The 16,298-nt window shown below is 42.1% G+C and overlaps 2 protein-coding genes across 4 annotated transcripts; one reads left to right on the plus strand and one right to left on the minus strand.

The window, feature by feature from the left end:
• Positions 1 to 736: 736 nt before the first annotated feature.
• On the minus strand, positions 737 to 8,477 carry LOC108051290 (triple functional domain protein). 2 transcript variants are annotated; one of them, XM_017133351.2, is made up of 8 exons: positions 8,329 to 8,477; positions 4,940 to 6,125; positions 2,694 to 2,792; positions 2,262 to 2,559; positions 2,113 to 2,199; positions 1,946 to 2,050; positions 1,747 to 1,881; positions 737 to 1,684 (listed from the first exon to the last, which is right to left on the minus strand). In XM_017133351.2, the coding sequence occupies exons 2-8, from the start codon at positions 5,764 to 5,766 to the stop codon at positions 1,178 to 1,180; spliced, it is 2,058 nt and encodes a 685-aa protein (XP_016988840.1). In that variant the 5' UTR covers positions 5,767 to 6,125; positions 8,329 to 8,477; the 3' UTR covers positions 737 to 1,177. The 2 variants fall into 2 exon arrangements, with proteins under 2 accessions (XP_016988840.1, XP_016988841.1); XM_017133352.1 differs by lacking the exons at positions 2,694 to 2,792; positions 4,940 to 6,125; positions 8,329 to 8,477 and adding an exon at positions 3,694 to 4,366 and having other exon boundaries at positions 2,262 to 2,555.
• A 3,456-nt stretch (positions 8,478 to 11,933) lies between these two features.
• LOC108051269 (glutathione S-transferase S1) lies at positions 11,934 to 16,239 on the plus strand. 2 transcript variants are annotated; one of them, XM_017133319.1, is made up of 5 exons: positions 11,934 to 12,103; positions 14,328 to 14,623; positions 14,710 to 14,877; positions 14,948 to 15,090; positions 15,237 to 16,239. In XM_017133319.1, exons 2-5 carry the CDS (start codon positions 14,353 to 14,355, stop codon positions 15,402 to 15,404), a joined length of 750 nt encoding a protein of 249 aa, XP_016988808.1. In that variant the 5' UTR covers positions 11,934 to 12,103; positions 14,328 to 14,352; the 3' UTR covers positions 15,405 to 16,239. The 2 variants fall into 2 exon arrangements, with proteins under 2 accessions (XP_016988808.1, XP_016988809.1); XM_017133320.2 differs by lacking the exon at positions 11,934 to 12,103 and adding an exon at positions 12,409 to 12,558.
• Positions 16,240 to 16,298: the final 59 nt, after the last annotated feature.

The raw sequence follows: 16,298 nt of genomic DNA on the forward strand, positions 1-16,298 counted from the left end.
GCGAAAACTGAGGGAATTATAAATAAACATCGAGCACTTCTGGGCGCGATTGATGAGCTACAAGCCGGATGATCAAGATTCAGCGGAGATCGGGGCGGTCGAGCAGGCAAACAATAATAATTGCCTATATTTATTTATATGCGCCATTTGTTTATTTTTATACATTTTCTTAGTGATGTCACAGGCGGCTGCAAGTGCCAGTCAGAAACAAGTTGTTTTGAGTATTGCGTTTCGTATCATTAACAATATCAAGAGTGATGAGGTGGATGGGATGGATGGATGGATGGTGGGTGGCTGGAGGTCGGGGATCTCGGGCAAGGGATCCATAACAGCTGCCTCACGTCTGGTTCTCATGACAACGCCGATGGCGTGCGACCTTTCCACGATAGATTCATTTGTTTTGACGTCTCCGAAGCGTGTGATTCGGCTGGCAAAAAGTGGAAGGAAATGTCAGATATTTCTAAAATATTGTACACAAATATTTGCTTAATGAATAACTGCGGGAATTAATGATAAAAATATAATCAGAATCATATGTTCCTTTATGAATTGTAATTACAATTTTGGTGACTGATTCAATGAATGTAGTACTATCTGTATTACAAATTATTTACGAAAACGCTTGAGAGTTGTAAACAAGTATTATTATAATTATATTCATCAATTTATTCCAACTTTAGTTGTATTTAATACTTTGTGTCGCATACTCATTGGATTAGAAAAAATCAATTTCATCTACTTTTCATAATTTTTCATTTATTTAAAACGTTTTCTCTACAGTTTTTATAAAACATTACCTACAGTCAATATTTACACAAAACAAAAAAAGCTTAAGAAGCTAGGCACAAGAGAACGTTTAACGAATTGCCATTTGTGACAACAATAATACAGGAATATATACAACTTAATTAACCAACTAAACTTATAATTCAATATTTGGTTATTTAGCATTCAAATCAAAACATTTATGTTTCGGATTTTCTTTTGCCACATAAGATAAGCAGGAATTTGAAACAAGTTCGAATTTGACTTGGCTTGGCTTAGAGGCCCTTAAAAATTGGCCGCCATAGACAATTGCAGATAGCAAGGGATTGGGCTCCCCCTGTATCACTTCAGAACTGCCGGTTACCCTTAACCTGAAGAAGATCCTCTTCATGTCTCACAATCTTGTTGTGCCTTACGAAGTGGCCGCATACCAAGTGGTCCTATTGCTGATTGTCTCTTCGTCTGGTTTTGGCATTATCCAGATGTTACCAATTCCACTGTCCGAACTAAAACGATTCGAGTCGCGATATAGCGAAAAACTGGGTGCCTTGCGATGCAGGTGATCGTTCTCTCGGGAATAGCGCTCCTGCAGCTTCTGGCGCTCCTCGTTCGCAAAGTTGTTGATCATGTCCCGGATTAAGTCCAGCCAGGCGGCAATCTGCGCCGGATCCGCGGTGAATTCACATTCCTGCTGCTTCCTGCGCTCGTAGTAGAGCGTAAAAGACTTGGTCTTGGCCGAGATGCCAATGTGCTCGCAAGGATAACGTCCGTGGAAGATCAGGTTCTTGCCCTTGATCTCAGTGTAGATGATGCACTTGTCGAAAATGAAAACCTTGCTCCTGTAGCTGCGCTTCAGCTTGTGATCGATCACCTGGAACTCGTTCACCTTGCGGAATTTGCCCTGGTAGTAGACGTTGAACTGTAAGTGAGTAGCGGAAGTTAGAGAACTCGTATGAGGTAAGCTGTATATTTAATTGCTACCTCATGACAGTCCACTATGTCATTGATGATCTCCGATTCATTGGTGGTGGTCAGCAGGAAACGCAGACGCTTCTCCAGTCGACAGCAGGACTCAATTAGTGGCTTCATCACTATATCACGGTTCTTAAAGAAGGTCTAGGAGAAGATTAATAAACTATTAGTATACTTGACCCTTTTTTTCTATTTAAGATTTTCTCACATTAATGAATTGCGTCAGGAGCAAAGGGTAACGTGCCATGCGCTGGATAGGTTGAACCAGAAAGCTATTAATGCCCAACTTATCATCGCGTTCCAGGCGAATACTCTAGAAAATAAAGCGAGTAATATAGTAAATCACTACACTAAATATGTCATTACACAACTCACAGTGAAATAATTTTTGTAGAGATCGCACAGCTTGAGGGACTTTTGCTTGTTCATGGTGAAGATAACATATCCATAAAAGCAGTTTTGCTGGAAAATACAAATAGAATTAAGTTTCTGGTCGTTAATTCAGCGATTTGCTAAAAACTCACGTCTAGGAACTGCAGAAACTCGTCGAACAAACGCTTCAGATCGCGACGATTACGTTGCAGCATGGGCAGAAACTCATCCCGATGGAACTCGGCGATCTGCTCGATGTTTCCAAACAGATCGTACTTCTTGCCCCGAAGGCCAAGCGGCAGATCCTTGCGCTGGAAGATGTTTCCATAGTTCTCGATGCCCATGAACAGGTTGTTCACGTAGGCCTCCTCCGTCTTGATCAGCTCCTCAAGAATAGGATGCACGCACTTGTCGCTCTTGTCGCGCAGCTCGATCTCGACTTCCTCCTCTCTGGAAAGCAGGAAAAGGATATCATTTAGTAAGAAATTCCAAAGAAAAGAATAATAATTACAATGATATGCAGTATTTTTAATGGGATCAAAATAGAATTGAGTTAAATGCCATTGCAAAAGATTAATACTCACTCCTCTTTTGGGTGATAGACCGAGTGAAACTTGCCCACCACATGCTCGTTGGTGGTGCCAATGATTTCAGTCTTTCGTCTCGGCGTGGAGCGATAGTTTCTAGGGAGGAAGAGAGATTAGGGTTCGCATTAAAATAGGCATTGTAAAGTACCAGTTATCTTTGGCTTAATGGAAATAACACCCCCGCCAATAACAACATAGCTGATAGCTGTTTAGATAAACCCCCTCGACGGTGGCCATCGCATGAGTCAGCTGGAGGGGTCCGGTGATAAGACCAGTGGCAACCTTTAAGCAGCTGAAAACGGGCCTAGATAATGCCAAGAGCATACATGTTTGCCTGAGTGAGTCAGAGACTCCATTTCGGAGGCCTCATCCACGGAAATCCCCCACCCGCGGATTCTCCACGCGAGGTCGTTCCTTCTCCTCTTTGAATATGAGCATGGACTCCTCCAACGACTTGGCCGTCCAGGTGACCACCATCAGAATGAAGTCCAGCTGCGAGATGATGAACCAGGAGATCATGATGAGCAGACCCATGGCCAAGGCGGTCACAATGAAACCCGTCAGCTGAAAAGGACTTTGCGAAGTTGGCAGTTAGTCTGCAAGGGATTGAGCTGGAGGTACAGACCCCGGAGACGCAGCCATCCATCGATTGCACATTCAGCGAGGACTGCGACATGCGCCAGTGGAAGGAGGCGCCACCCGATAGGGAGTCCTTCTCGTCCTCCGTTTCTCCCTGTTTCAGGACCTCAACCGTATCGTAGTCAATGCGTCGACTGAGTTTCTTGCTCCTTTTTTTGCGTTCTTCTTGAGAGGAGCGGCCATCGCGATCTAAGGATTGGGTTCGGGGTGTTCCTTCGCCTTTGTGAGAGGAGCGGGAGCTGGAGGGCAGTTCACTGCTGGCGGATCTGATCGAGCGTCGGGAGCGGGGAGCACTCGCCACACTGTCGGCACTTCCTCCGTCCGTTTGGGATTCAGTGTCACCCAAATGCCGCTTCACCGGCACCGCTGGTGGGATCTTTTTCTTTTTCCGCGGCGGAAGTGGATCGTCCTTGGTGTCCGTGCCCTGGGAAACGCCCACTCTGCCCGCTCTATAGGTTGTGGAACGCTCCTCGCGCTCCTGCAGCGCCTCCTCGGAGATTTGGCTATCAAGATCTGCTCCAGGATTCTGAGTCTGCAAACGGCTCTGCTCCTCGTCCTTCTCGGGGTCATCCATGCTCTGGCTGGAAAGGCTTCAAGGCACCCGACTCCCATAGATACATTTTACGCTTTTTGGCATAGTTCTCAAAACTAGAAACTAGAATTAACAACGAAATGCCTGCTCTGCTTCGGTCTGGCTATCCTCCGTTGTGGAGCTACTTTTTGGCATTTTCACTGTCGAACCGGTTGGCGGAAATGCTCCAAAACTCAATTAACACTTTGCCAATTAAGTTTCGACAGTGCGAGTCGGTCTTTATGGGCAAACTCACATAATTTGATTTTCACACCGAAAAGGAAGCTTAGCGGCCGCGAAATCTAGTTACCTAAGATTGGAGGAAGGCCACAGGCGGATTTATTCCATAGAACCCTGCCAAGTTAGAGCTAGCAAAAGCTTTACATTAAGTAATTGCCCACTGATTATTTACTTCTCAGTGTATGGACTCGACAAATATTATCACTGAACTGAGAAAGTCTATTAAACTGCACGAACAACAAACAATTTCTGAAAAAACCGGAAATATTATTTTCTGCGGGTCTGTATACAAGGCGTAGTTTGGAAGACTTTTCACAACTTTTACTTATATATGTGTTATCAACAAATTATAGGCTATATAGAATAAATTAAAATTGCTTATACAGAAATAATTTTCATATTAATAACTACTAAAATAAAAACAAGCACTGACGCTGTTATACTCTTCGTTTAAAATATTTAACCTTTTTTAAAAAGATTTTCTAAGTAAAGTAATTAAGCTTTTAATAAATAGTTATCTATTATGTGCAAGATAACACATTATAAAATCACACACCTTATATAATCGACACTCCTGATAATATCCGTATTCTTTATCGCTTTATCAATCCAAAAGTCACTCCCCTGTTTTAACCCTTTATGCAAACTTTTTCCATTGCGCACCTTAAATATTTATTCAAAAGAAGATATTTGAATAAAAGGGAGTTCAAACACTGCTGCACCTGATAGTTTGTCAACCATATTTCAAATCCCCCCCCTGCCCGATAAGGTTTATCACTGTCTAAACATTTACCTGGGGAAATCGTTGCGCATTTTTAGCGACAATGTGTGCCCTGCTTTGGATGGATCCGCGCTAATGGAACGCTGCACCTGCTGCTGGGCACTGGACTCCTCGACCTCCCGACTGGGTATGACCTCCGAGGTGGTGTCCGAAATCACATACTCCTCGCCGGCTGCATGTGGATCCGTTTCAAAGTCCGATATCTGATCTACCTCGTCCTCGGATCGCACCTCGTGGATGCTCTCCCGGCCTTGAATACTGGGTATGGAGCTACTGCGACTGCTGCCCAGCCCCAGGAGGCGTATGCGACGCGGGGGCGTGGCCGGAGGCGTGCCATGATCCGCGGAGTAATCCTCGAAGGAGGGATGACGACGGTTCTCCAGCAACTTGAGGCTGTGCCGCTCCTGCTTCAGAAAGATGATGTTTGTCTTGAGCGTTTCGAAGCGGTGCACCTTCTGCCGGACATCCAGGAGGGCGGGATCGGGGGTGGGAGTCCCTGGTGACTCTGGTGACACTGGCGACTCCGTGGTGACCTCCACTGCTCCTCCGCTTTCCGCCTCGTGCATCTTGAGCAGCGAGCGGCGGTGGAAGGCGCTCTCCGTGTCGGAATTAACGGAGTACGAGAGCTGGAACGAACTGGAGCTGGAGCTGCTCGCGGGGCTGTCTCTCCGTGCGGCGTCGACGGGCTCCGGATCGCTACTGCCGAGCGCGCTGCTATGCCGCTCCTGCTCCGCCGCCTGTTGGCTGATCCGGCGGCGCGAGGTTCTCTTGTTAAAGTTTCTGTTGCTGAGATTGCGCTCCCGGCGGAAGGGCAGCGGGCTGAGATCTTCGTCGGCCATTGTGGGGGTCTCCTCTCCCGATAAGCCTTATCTCCTGGCTGGGTGGCTCTTTCCTCGAGTTTCCTGGGTCTCTCCGTCTGTGGGTTTTCCACTTCACCTCATTATCGTGGGTTCTCTGGGCCAATTTTTGGCTTCTCAGTTTTCACCCGCCGCTCCAGTTGAATTAAGTGTTCGCGAGCAGCTATTTACTTTTGGCTTTTTGTCACCGCCAAGTGTATATAATGTTTATCTTATTTTGAATTTTTTTTGTTTTAGCTTTTTTGCGTTGGAACACGTATAAGTATCTCTCTGTTTGTGTTGGCGTCGACTGGTGCGCTGTTTCGCCTTGCTTTCGATTCTTTTTTCGTCGCTTTATTGCGCTGCAAAACAGAAATTTGTAATTAAAGCGATTTATCGTCGAAGCATTATAAATAAAGTATTAAAGTACAACTAATTAGACATGTAGGGGGCAAAATGTTGACGGAAAGCGAATTCAAATTTTGACAAGGGATTTGTATCATTAGCGAGTAGGAAATCCGACATAAAACCTTGAATATACAAATAGTGGGAAAAATTAAATATTAACTAAGTCTGAGGTTTGAATAGTTGTTCTTAAAGAAGCTTCCAAAAATCTATCATTAAGTTAGAAGAACGATTATAAATTAACTTTATATAACCCCACGAAAACGATATATGCCGCTTACCAAGCATTTTCTTTTAATTCAAATTTGAATCCCCCACCTATGCAGATGCTCAAATATTTACATAGAATTTAACTATGAGATAGAACAGATTTATTTTTATGACAAATGACGTCAAGTTGTCGGAGGTTCGTGACGGAAAGAGAGAGCCAAATCGGATTGCTTTGGGTGGGAAAGGGAGGCATTCTGTGTGTAGTTAATTATGTGTGACGTTAAGTTTGCCGTTTCTGCTGTTTTATTTGAGCAAAAACAAGTACAAAGCACTCGAAACCGCAAATGAGGCACGACAAAAAGCAGATGAAGAGTGAACGGCTTGATAGAGGAGGAAGTACGAAGTTCCCTTGAACAAAAGAAAGTAGAAAAAGTCGCAGAAATGCAACCTTTCGATTCCGGAATAGCTCCCCATTTGAATGTGTCCGTATCAAAAGCATTACAATGTACAATGTACGATTTCTTCTTAAAAAACTGGGGAGCATTCGACATATTTTCGGAATTACTTGGAACGGAATTTTTGCTATTCCCTCAGGGTTCTAAAGACAAGAAAAACTATTTCAAATCTGGCAGAAGATAAATGTATTTTTGAACAAATGTATCTTAAATAAATACTTTGTCCTCAAAGATCTAAAAGCGATTCTTTTTTAATCAAACTAATGTATCCCAGTCTTGCATTAAACGGAGGCTAAAAATGATATTTTAGCGTAGTTATGACCCAGTTAGATAAGTTCAAACACCCTGATGGCTGACTTTTGCGAATATAGTTCCAATTGTTTGTTTTTTATCTAATCAAGGGGTCTCATATTTGTGTTGGGGTTATAAAACTGTTTTATTGCTGCAATCGGAAAGTGCAGTTCCACTGTCCTAAACTATAACATAAATCTTTATTATTAACATTGACTCATTGAGTGTTTTTTTGTCATTACGTGATCCTAGCCCAATATTTCTGGTATATAGGTAACGATAACGAATTAATCTGCTAATAGAGCTTCAGGCTTCTTAGGGGATTTTTCAATCGTTATTAATAGACCGCAAACTGGTTATAGCCGCTTAATTGGGCAGTTAGCGTCGTCACATGCAAGTTCCATTGTGTTTGACTTTGGCTACCTTTCAACTCCAGTGCAACAAAGGGTATATGGCTTTGGAGATAATCTAAAACACACAATAAACTCTTTACAAACAGTGAATTGCTGTTGCGAGATCAGTGAAGCATGGCAACTCTCAATTTTCAGTTGAATTGTTTGGGTAATTCCTCGTCGATCATTTTCTGATTCACCACGTTATCTCTGCCCATTCCGCCCTCACCTTATCGCGCATTTCTAAAATTTGAATGAGTTTTAAAGCCACTTGGTGGTATTTTCGGAGCCCATTAATTAACTTCCTTACTCATGAACGGGGAATTTTTTTCTTTTCCTATCTAAACGATGTTTATCAAATCAAATCGATAGAGAATAGGTAAACAAATAGATATACATTAAATGGGAACCTTGAATTGAGCCACATTTTGATGATACTTATTTCTCCCATCAGCAAAGTCAGCTAACAAAATAGAGTTTCTATCGCCGTGTTACTGTTTAGTCAGCCGATTACAAAGATAAGGCCAAACAGAATAATGGCTAAAAGTGGGAAAACCGCTCGTTACAGACACGACTCGGTACGAGTTCTAAAACAGCTTTACAGCCGAACTTATTCCAGAGAAATGTCACATTTTATCGTTTTTTTTTTTTGATTTCAATTAGAGTTTGATTTTCAGGTTTCGCACAGTTCATAATTTGTGGGCACGTGTTAATGATACAGTTTTGTAAGCGCGTGCAGACGTTTATTCAATTTTAATTTTCACTTCTTCAGTATCTGGCATTCGTACTCACTTGCCAATTTTGGCACTTACATGGTTGGCTTTTTATCGGTTTGGCTTGGCTTAAGGTCACGGCACACGCTGCGTATACGCAATGTTGGCTGTTTTGGTTGAACACCGTTCTTGGCAGCGATCGCCGAATAAGTACGATAATTGAGCGACGGGCGGTTACGTTCGCTCACCTGCGCATTTGAATTCGCACTGACGGCGGAATTCGCAGTGCAGCAAGTGCGAGAATTATCGCCTCTCGCGATCTGGCCAAAGTCTCTCTCTCTCTCTCCTTCTAGCCACATGTAGACAGGCAGACAGACATACATATGTATCTGTATATTTCCCCCTTCCCGCCGTCTGGTTTTAACTGTTTGCCTGCCGAGTTAGTTATAATTTTTTTATGCGCTCGCCTTTTTATTATTTAGATTGCTCTCTCGCGCTTAGCGGTTCCGTTCTGTGTCGCATTTTCCACAGCAAATTATTGTCATAATTCCGCCAGCCACGCCTTCATTCTGCGGCCTGCCTTTTATTTCTGGAGTGCAATCGCAGGCGGCATAAATTCTTAATTAGTCCAGGCCACACCGGAAACAATTGAAGTGGTTTTAAGGCTGCCTAATATAAATTTTAATTTCACAGAATGTCATTTTCAGTAGTTCGCGCCATGGTTCTAGTTTTAGATCGGTCAAAACAAGGTGTTTGTGTTTTAGACAATGAACAGTTATAATTTAACTCCTTTCCCTTAGCATTTTTCAAAATATAAAGTTAGGTTGAACAAAATTTTTTCTTTAAATATTAGATCATAATTTATTCTAATGAAAAGTTTAAAAAAGCAATAGGCATATTACATTTGCATGTGTAAATTTCATAATACATTTTAGTTTCTATCTTATTAAATTTTAAATTTGAATAAGATCAGTTAATAGTAATTACTTTACATTACGCATTTATTTTTGTCAGTGCATGAAGTTTATTTCTCTGCGCCAAGAAAGAAATCACAAAGAATGCGGAGAAAATTCCCCCTCAACCAGGCAGTCTGGCAAACCAACTTCAAAATCGAAAACGAACCGAAAATTTCCCTGACTAACTGGTAAACTTCGGACTTTTCAATCCCGGGAAAAACTTGGACGGTGAGTTCGCTGTGATTTGTCATATATTCTTCACCTGCTCCACTCGATTATGCACTCGTCAGCGAGTTTGAAATGTCTGCCCTATCGGTAGCGATTGCCATATCTTATCAAACGAGGTCTACTCGCAATCGAAACCGCCAACACAAAACGCAGAGCTGAATACACGCCGTCGCATTAAAGGCCACAAATCGGTCATTTGCTGTGGATTTTGGCTTGATTCTCCGAGAACTCTGGGCTCAGTTTTCTGGGGCTTTTTTGCTCTTTCTGTTTTGTTACTTTGCACCGTTTTGCCTATCTAAGCACATTTTCGAACGTTCTGCACCCGGCCAACACGAAAAGTGGCCGAATCGCATGAAATACCTTCCCCCAATTGTGGGAGTCCCATGTTTTTGCAAGCTGGTGAAATCGATTGCGTTTTATTGGACTCCATTGGGTAAAGCCCAAGATTGAGTAGGTACAACCTGGGAAGTGTGGGAATCACATTGGCTATCAGTGCATAATACTTTTCATCAAGTTTTTAGATAACAAATTGTTTAATTTAAAAGATATATTAAGTCCATATAAGTCAAACTTGTATAATTGGCAATAAAGTATATAAATGCAAATAAAATGTATTTTATAGATTGGAGTCTTTTTAAATTGAATGACAGTTGTGGTTCGAGTTATGTTGGAAGTGTTGCAAAGTTTTAAACTCAATCTTACTGGTTCTATGTTTTTCTTTCACAGTTAAATTAAGGGCTCAAACTTCTTTTATTGGCCATGGAAGGTATAAATGTATAAAATTTGTTTCCTAACTCAGATATTTTTTGATGGCAATTGTGGTTTTCAAGTAGAAATTTAAGTTATTTTTCCGGGTGCTATTTTTGTACTGTTCTTAAAGTTAATTTATCTAGAAGCTCGCGCTACTTTTTAAATTCGCCCTATTTTTAAATTCGCCGCCTGTTCTCTCTGCAGCGCAAAGAACCTAGCCGAGTTTGTTACCTGATACGGTCTAAAACCTATCCCCCATTATCCAATACCGCAACCATATTCAGTGTTGCCAGACATCAAATAATTGTTTTAAATTATTTAGCTTGTAGCCGTTACTCTGTCAGTTAAATTTAAATAAATTAAAATAGACTTGATTTTTTACATATAAAAAAGAATTATAAATGACAGGTATAAATATTACTCATAGTAAATACCTCAATCAAACCTTTTGCCATCATTAAAATATGTTTTAAAAGTATGGGTCTCACAGTAGATAGAAAGTAATTTTAAAATTGGGAACCGAATGCAAATGTGGTAAGTGGCGCAACCTAAGTTGATAATTCTTTTGAGAATCGGCATATGATAGTATTAAATTATATTTATATAATCTCCACAAGCTGACAACCCTGCAAAGTGAACCTGATGCTTCCCACATAAGTAAACATCTTAGACGCACTCGAATTTCGTCGCCAGGCACCGCCAGTTGAGATCGATCTGAAGCAAAGTCCAGGGCACCGCCATCGAATGTTGGGCGTTTCAAATTTCCTGGCTGCTTTAATTGCCGATTTCCCACTATCTGTTTATAGAAATAGAAGCCATTTGATTTTGCCCTTATGCGACGAAAATTCCTGCAAATGTGGGAGGATTTTGATAAGATGGGGAAGGAATGTTCCAAAATGGATAAGATGGGATATTGTAGAGGACCTGGTCGTTGGTTATTTTAATTGTTTAAGCTATAATAGGAGCAGAAAGCTATTAACTTAATATACTTTTTCCAATACAAATACCTTTGATAGGAGAAGTATGTTAAAAAAAGATAGGATATAACTTTAAAATAGATAATTGGATGGTTATAATGCGAAAACTATTAAATATTATTATTAACTTTATATTACTTTTTTATGATCAGTAAAAAGTAAATAAAAACTGAATTGTTATGAAATGGAAAAAGTGATAAAAAAGACTTTAAAATAGCCTTTCCTAAATAATAGATTAAATATTGAAAGGTCTCTTTCTGAAAGTTGTTTGTGAAAATATGTCTTAAATATTTGCCACATCTCACATCCTCCGCTATTTAGTTTTCATTGTTTAATCTATCTTCAAGGTTCGTCCATTAAAAGCACAAACAAATATTTACTACCTTAATTTTTGCTACTATAATTGGTTTACAATTGAAATAAGCTTGGATCTCTCCAAAAACGAGAAGAATTAGGATGGCAGAGAGAACTAAAAATAAGAACTGAGAGCGAGGTTTATACTGTTGCTTATAAAAAGTAATTGCCAAATTAGGAAGCCGAGCTTGTTGGAATATTGCATTCCATCTATTAAAAGAGCGCAAGAAGAAGAACGAACCCAATAACTGGTTAAATATGCTAACTGATTCCATTAACTGCGTTTCCTTTTCAACGCCCACTAAAACCAGCCGGCGAGAGAGCATACTTAAATTTCTCCCTCTTTCCAGTTAACCGGCCGGCTTGCAAGCTTGGAAGAGAGTAAGAACTTCGCAGAGAGCGCGAGTGGGGAGTGTATAAAAGCAGCGCCCGACGACGAAGAAAGTCAGTTGCTGTGCAATTGTGGCGCCGATCGGTTCAGTGAGTGAAAGCGTTCCCCTTTAGCGGAGAGTGAGAGTAACGGAGAGAGAGTGCGGAACCAACGCTTAATTGGCAAATTGAAGAACTGAGAGCCCGTGTGCCACTGCTAATTTTGGACTCTTTCCCGAGGTAAGCCCTTCGATTCCTCCTCCTCCTCCTCCTGGAACCTTCCAATTTCGTAGAACTCTCTATGATGTAATTTACGCACTCAGCCGCACACAACACAAAAAGTTTTACCCTTGCCAAAAATTGGAAAACGCTTTTGCGAACTTCGAAGCCGAACAGTGCTCGTCTCGGTTCGGTTCTAAAATTACACACAATGGTTTTTTGGCTTCGATTGATTTTGATTTTTGGGTCAATCGATTCGAAATCGAAAAGTTTTGAACTCGTTTCGCAGAATCGCAGTTCGCGCGGATCTCTCGCCCCGCTCGCAAGCAAATATGTGAAGGACAACGACGTGAACCGACCGACTAGAAGCCCTCTTCTTCTGCCTCTTCAGAGCCGATCAGATCGGAATAAGATATAGAAACGACCATAGCACCTCCGTCGACCGTGGAGTGCGTGAACGTATTTCGAAGCGTGAGGTACTCGAATCGGAACCATCTTGAGTGCGGTGCATATTCAGAATCAGAACCTTATCAAAACGCAGGCTTATATAACCCCAATCAATACCTTTCCAAAGAGAAAAGTTGAAATTAAAAAAATTAGAGACAAAAGCAAATAAACAGTAATATTTCCGAACTGATAATGGAGTGAATGCCTGGGGACTAGGGGTCCCAGACTTTCGAATTCTAGTGATAACCCGATCGCCCAGTTCATCTCGGAAAGTTGCCCATATGGCCGGGTGCACGTGATTAAGTGCCATTGACGTATTCCACCGTTTCCATGGGTCCTTGACCCACTGAGATCCCTGCCCTTTCCCATGGATTGAATAATCTTGGCGTCATTAGCTGCCCTAACCTTTTCCCACGATTAAAGTGAAACCATTTCCCTCGAATTTAGTGCCAAAGTGCCAGATCAAAGAGCCAAAATAGATCAGCAAATCGAAATTGAATTAAATCATGACACCGAAACACAGAGACAGACCAAATTAAATTCAATTGAAGCTGTCATGGCAACAAGTGCGCTACAGAGGGGCAGAAGATAACGCCGAAAAGTCGAATCGATTGTTGCAATTTGAGACTCTCCGAAAGCGAAAATTGCAGCGGAAGAGGCGGCCAATCGGGCATTACTAAACGAGGGGAGGGGGGCGGAATCTTGGTGACTGACTGGGCGCCCTGCCAAAATCCGATGGCAAAGGCAAGACACGAAGATACTTCAGCTGTACTGCACTGAAACTGGTTTACGTTCCACATGGATCCTATCCCACGTTTAAATATTTATCCAGCCAGGCAAAAAGTGTCGACTACAATGGAAACAGGGGCGTATTACCCGTACGTCTTCCTCCTACCACCTTCTCCTCCGATTCTTCAAGCAGCGCCAACGCCCCGAAAGATATTGAGCCTGACTTTTGCGCGACTCGGCAAAAAACAAAAAAAGGGGGAGAAAAGTGGGCAGATGGGCGGAGGAGTGGTGCCAGTTTCTTTGATGTGTGGGTGTGTTGTCTGTGGGACAATCAATGCACTTCCGCTCGGGTCTATAGGGAAATACTCTTACTATATATACATGTGTATTTTTCAGTTTTATGGTAATTATCTGTTCTGTCGACTCTTGCCTTGACTGCGCTTGATTTATTGCATTATTCTTGAGAGGCCACCGAATAAGGCCAGCAAATAAATAACTGTGGAGAGCAAACATGGCTTTCAAATCAGACCAAATCTTAACTACCAGATTATATCAGTATACCCCCAACGGCTCTTAGTACGCTTTGTTTGCACTAAAAATTATCTAGGACTTCTTTATCGTGAAACCGTATAAGTTTTATGAACCTTTTACTATCCTTATCTTTTACGCATTTTCTGAGCCTCTTCAACTACAAACATTTGTCACGTTCTGCTTATCACAAAAAACAGGCTATCTATTGATTAGCTTAGTTCAGAATTTCAACAAACATAAACAAAACCGGGAACTAACTAGAAAAACAACCAAAGCTATTTCGCCATGAGATGAAATACTTAGCTGTGTGTATTTTAATGGTTTGCTTATCACGGATACAAACTTTTTAAATATAACTTTCCTTAAAAATGGTTCTACTTATTTAAGTAGTACTATACTACTTTGATCCATACGCAAATATAATTGATAAACATGTATAAAAATATTTATCAGTTAAACTGATAAAAGCACTATTGATTTTGATTACATACCTGGTCGATGACTAACGTTTGCTCCATATTTTCGCTGTACTTTGCAGGGAATTGCATTGAGAAAGCGCAGAGATGGCCGATGAAGCACAAGCACCACCAGCTGAGGGCGCACCACCAGCCGAGGGCGAGGCGCCACCACCAGCCGAGGGGGCAGAGGGCGCCGTCGAGGGCGGAGAGCCCGCTCCTCCGGCAGAGCCCGCCGAGCCCATCAAGCACAGCTACACGCTCTTCTACTTCAACGTGAAGGCGTTGGCCGAGCCCCTGCGCTACCTGTTCGCCTACGGCAACCAGGAGTACGAGGATGTCCGCGTCACCCGCGACGAGTGGCCAGCCCTGAAGCCAAGTTAGTTCAAAAATATTATTAAGTTATTAAGGTAGGTCAAGTAAGCAACGTACTAACCTCAACCCACTTTCCTCCTCGCCCAACAGCCATGCCCATGGGCCAGATGCCCGTGCTGGAGGTGGACGGCAAGCGTGTGCACCAGAGCATCTCGATGGCCCGATTCCTGGCCAAGACCGTCGGCCTGTGCGGCGCCACTCCGTGGGAGGACCTGCAGATCGACATTGTGGTGGACACCATCAACGACTTCCGTCTAAGTAGCGAACAATGTGTGCCCCAGTTTCATGTTCAGTGTCCTTGATTAACTCTGGAATTTTTAATGTATAGAAATTGCAGTCGTCTCGTACGAGCCGGAGGACGAGATCAAGGAGAAGAAGTTGGTCACCCTGAATGCGGAGGTCATTCCATTCTACCTGGAGAAGCTCGAGCAGACCGTCAAGGACAACGATGGTCACCTGGCTCTGGGCAAGGTGGGTTTATGCATATGAACTCTTATTGAAGATGTCTAATGAGATATAATCCATTAGTTTCTTTTCCAAATTTGGCTCGCTCTCCTATTCGACTATATATTTTTTAGTAATTCAACTTTACTAATGCCAATTTCTTCCACCAACAGCTGACCTGGGCCGATGTCTACTTTGCAGGCATCACCGACTACATGAACTACATGGTCAAGCGCGATCTGCTGGAGCCCTACCCAGCTCTGCGCGGTGTCGTGGATGCCATCAACGCTTTGGAACCGATCAAGGCCTGGATCGAGAAGCGCCCTGTCACCGAGGTCTAAGTTCCCCGCACAGAACTTGGGAGGAGGGAAACTATTGCACACCACTCAGACACACCCGCACTGCAGACATGCACACCAACCACATCCGTACACATTTTGTTCCTTTTTGCGGAGGATCCGAGGAGCAGCGGACTTTCGCACGGGGTCATAGACGCGTAGGAGTTTAGCACGTATCACTATCGACAAATCGTATTTGTCTTACTTTCTTGGTTATAATTCTCTTTGCATGGCGCTATATACATATTTCTATTGGGATCCGCCAGCGGATCGCCGTTCGTTAGCTTCTTCTGAAATAATGAAAGATAATACTTATTGCACAGTTTATAATATTTTGGCCTACTTTTAGAAAATACATTTAGCGCACCTATGCTGACGCTTACTGTAGCTATATATATATACAAAATCTACGAGTGGTTCATCTTTTAGATGTATTCTATTATATTTAATTCACTGCGAAGAGCTCAACAAATATTTAAACAAATGCAGCGAAAGCTGAGAAGCAATTACAAACAAATTTAAAGTTTTTGTTTTTTGCAACACGTTATCGCGGCCCCAGGAATTTTCTTCGTCTCATCCAGTTCCCAATTAAGTAAACCTAAAAAAAAGACTCACTACAATAGAACCGGATACCTTATAAATTAACCAATGTCAACCCATAAGGAAGATCTATTATAAGAACAGACTTTAACTGCCAAAATTTCGAATGCACCCAATCACACACATCAATTTATACATTTTATTTATGAAAATTTGTAATTGTATTTTTTAAATATTTTCACAAAACACTTTTAAATAAACTAAACACCTAAAAAGGAATGAGCACTTTTCGAAAGCACGTCAACTCGTTTTATTTTATTGTGATAAAAAATTTGGGGAGTAATCTAGTAGGAATTT

The sequence above is a fragment of the Drosophila rhopaloa genome, unplaced genomic scaffold (assembly GCF_018152115.1).
Source record: "Drosophila rhopaloa isolate 14029-0021.01 unplaced genomic scaffold, ASM1815211v1 contig_115, whole genome shotgun sequence".
Lineage (NCBI taxonomy): Eukaryota > Metazoa > Arthropoda > Insecta > Diptera > Drosophilidae > Drosophila > Drosophila rhopaloa.

Bases quoted from the DNA above. Each gene is read 5' to 3' on its own strand.
- LOC108051269 (XM_017133319.1), top strand. From the start codon at position 14,353: ATGGCCGATGAAGCACAAGCACCACCAGCTGAGGGCGCACCACCAGCC. The intron at 14,878-14,947 runs GTAGCGAACAAT...TTTAATGTATAG, and splicing joins CATCAACGACTTCCGTCTAA to AAATTGCAGTCGTCTCGTAC. The intron at 15,091-15,236 runs GTGGGTTTATGC...TTCCACCAACAG, and splicing joins GTCACCTGGCTCTGGGCAAG to CTGACCTGGGCCGATGTCTA.
- LOC108051290 (XM_017133351.2), bottom strand. From the start codon at position 5,766: ATGGCCGACGAAGATCTCAGCCCGCTGCCCTTCCGCCGGGAGCGCAAT. The intron at 2,200-2,261 runs GTGAGTTTTTAG...TGTATTTTCCAG, and splicing joins AGTTTCTGCAGTTCCTAGAC to CAAAACTGCTTTTATGGATA. The intron at 2,051-2,112 runs GTGAGTTGTGTA...TTTATTTTCTAG, and splicing joins TCTACAAAAATTATTTCACT to AGTATTCGCCTGGAACGCGA.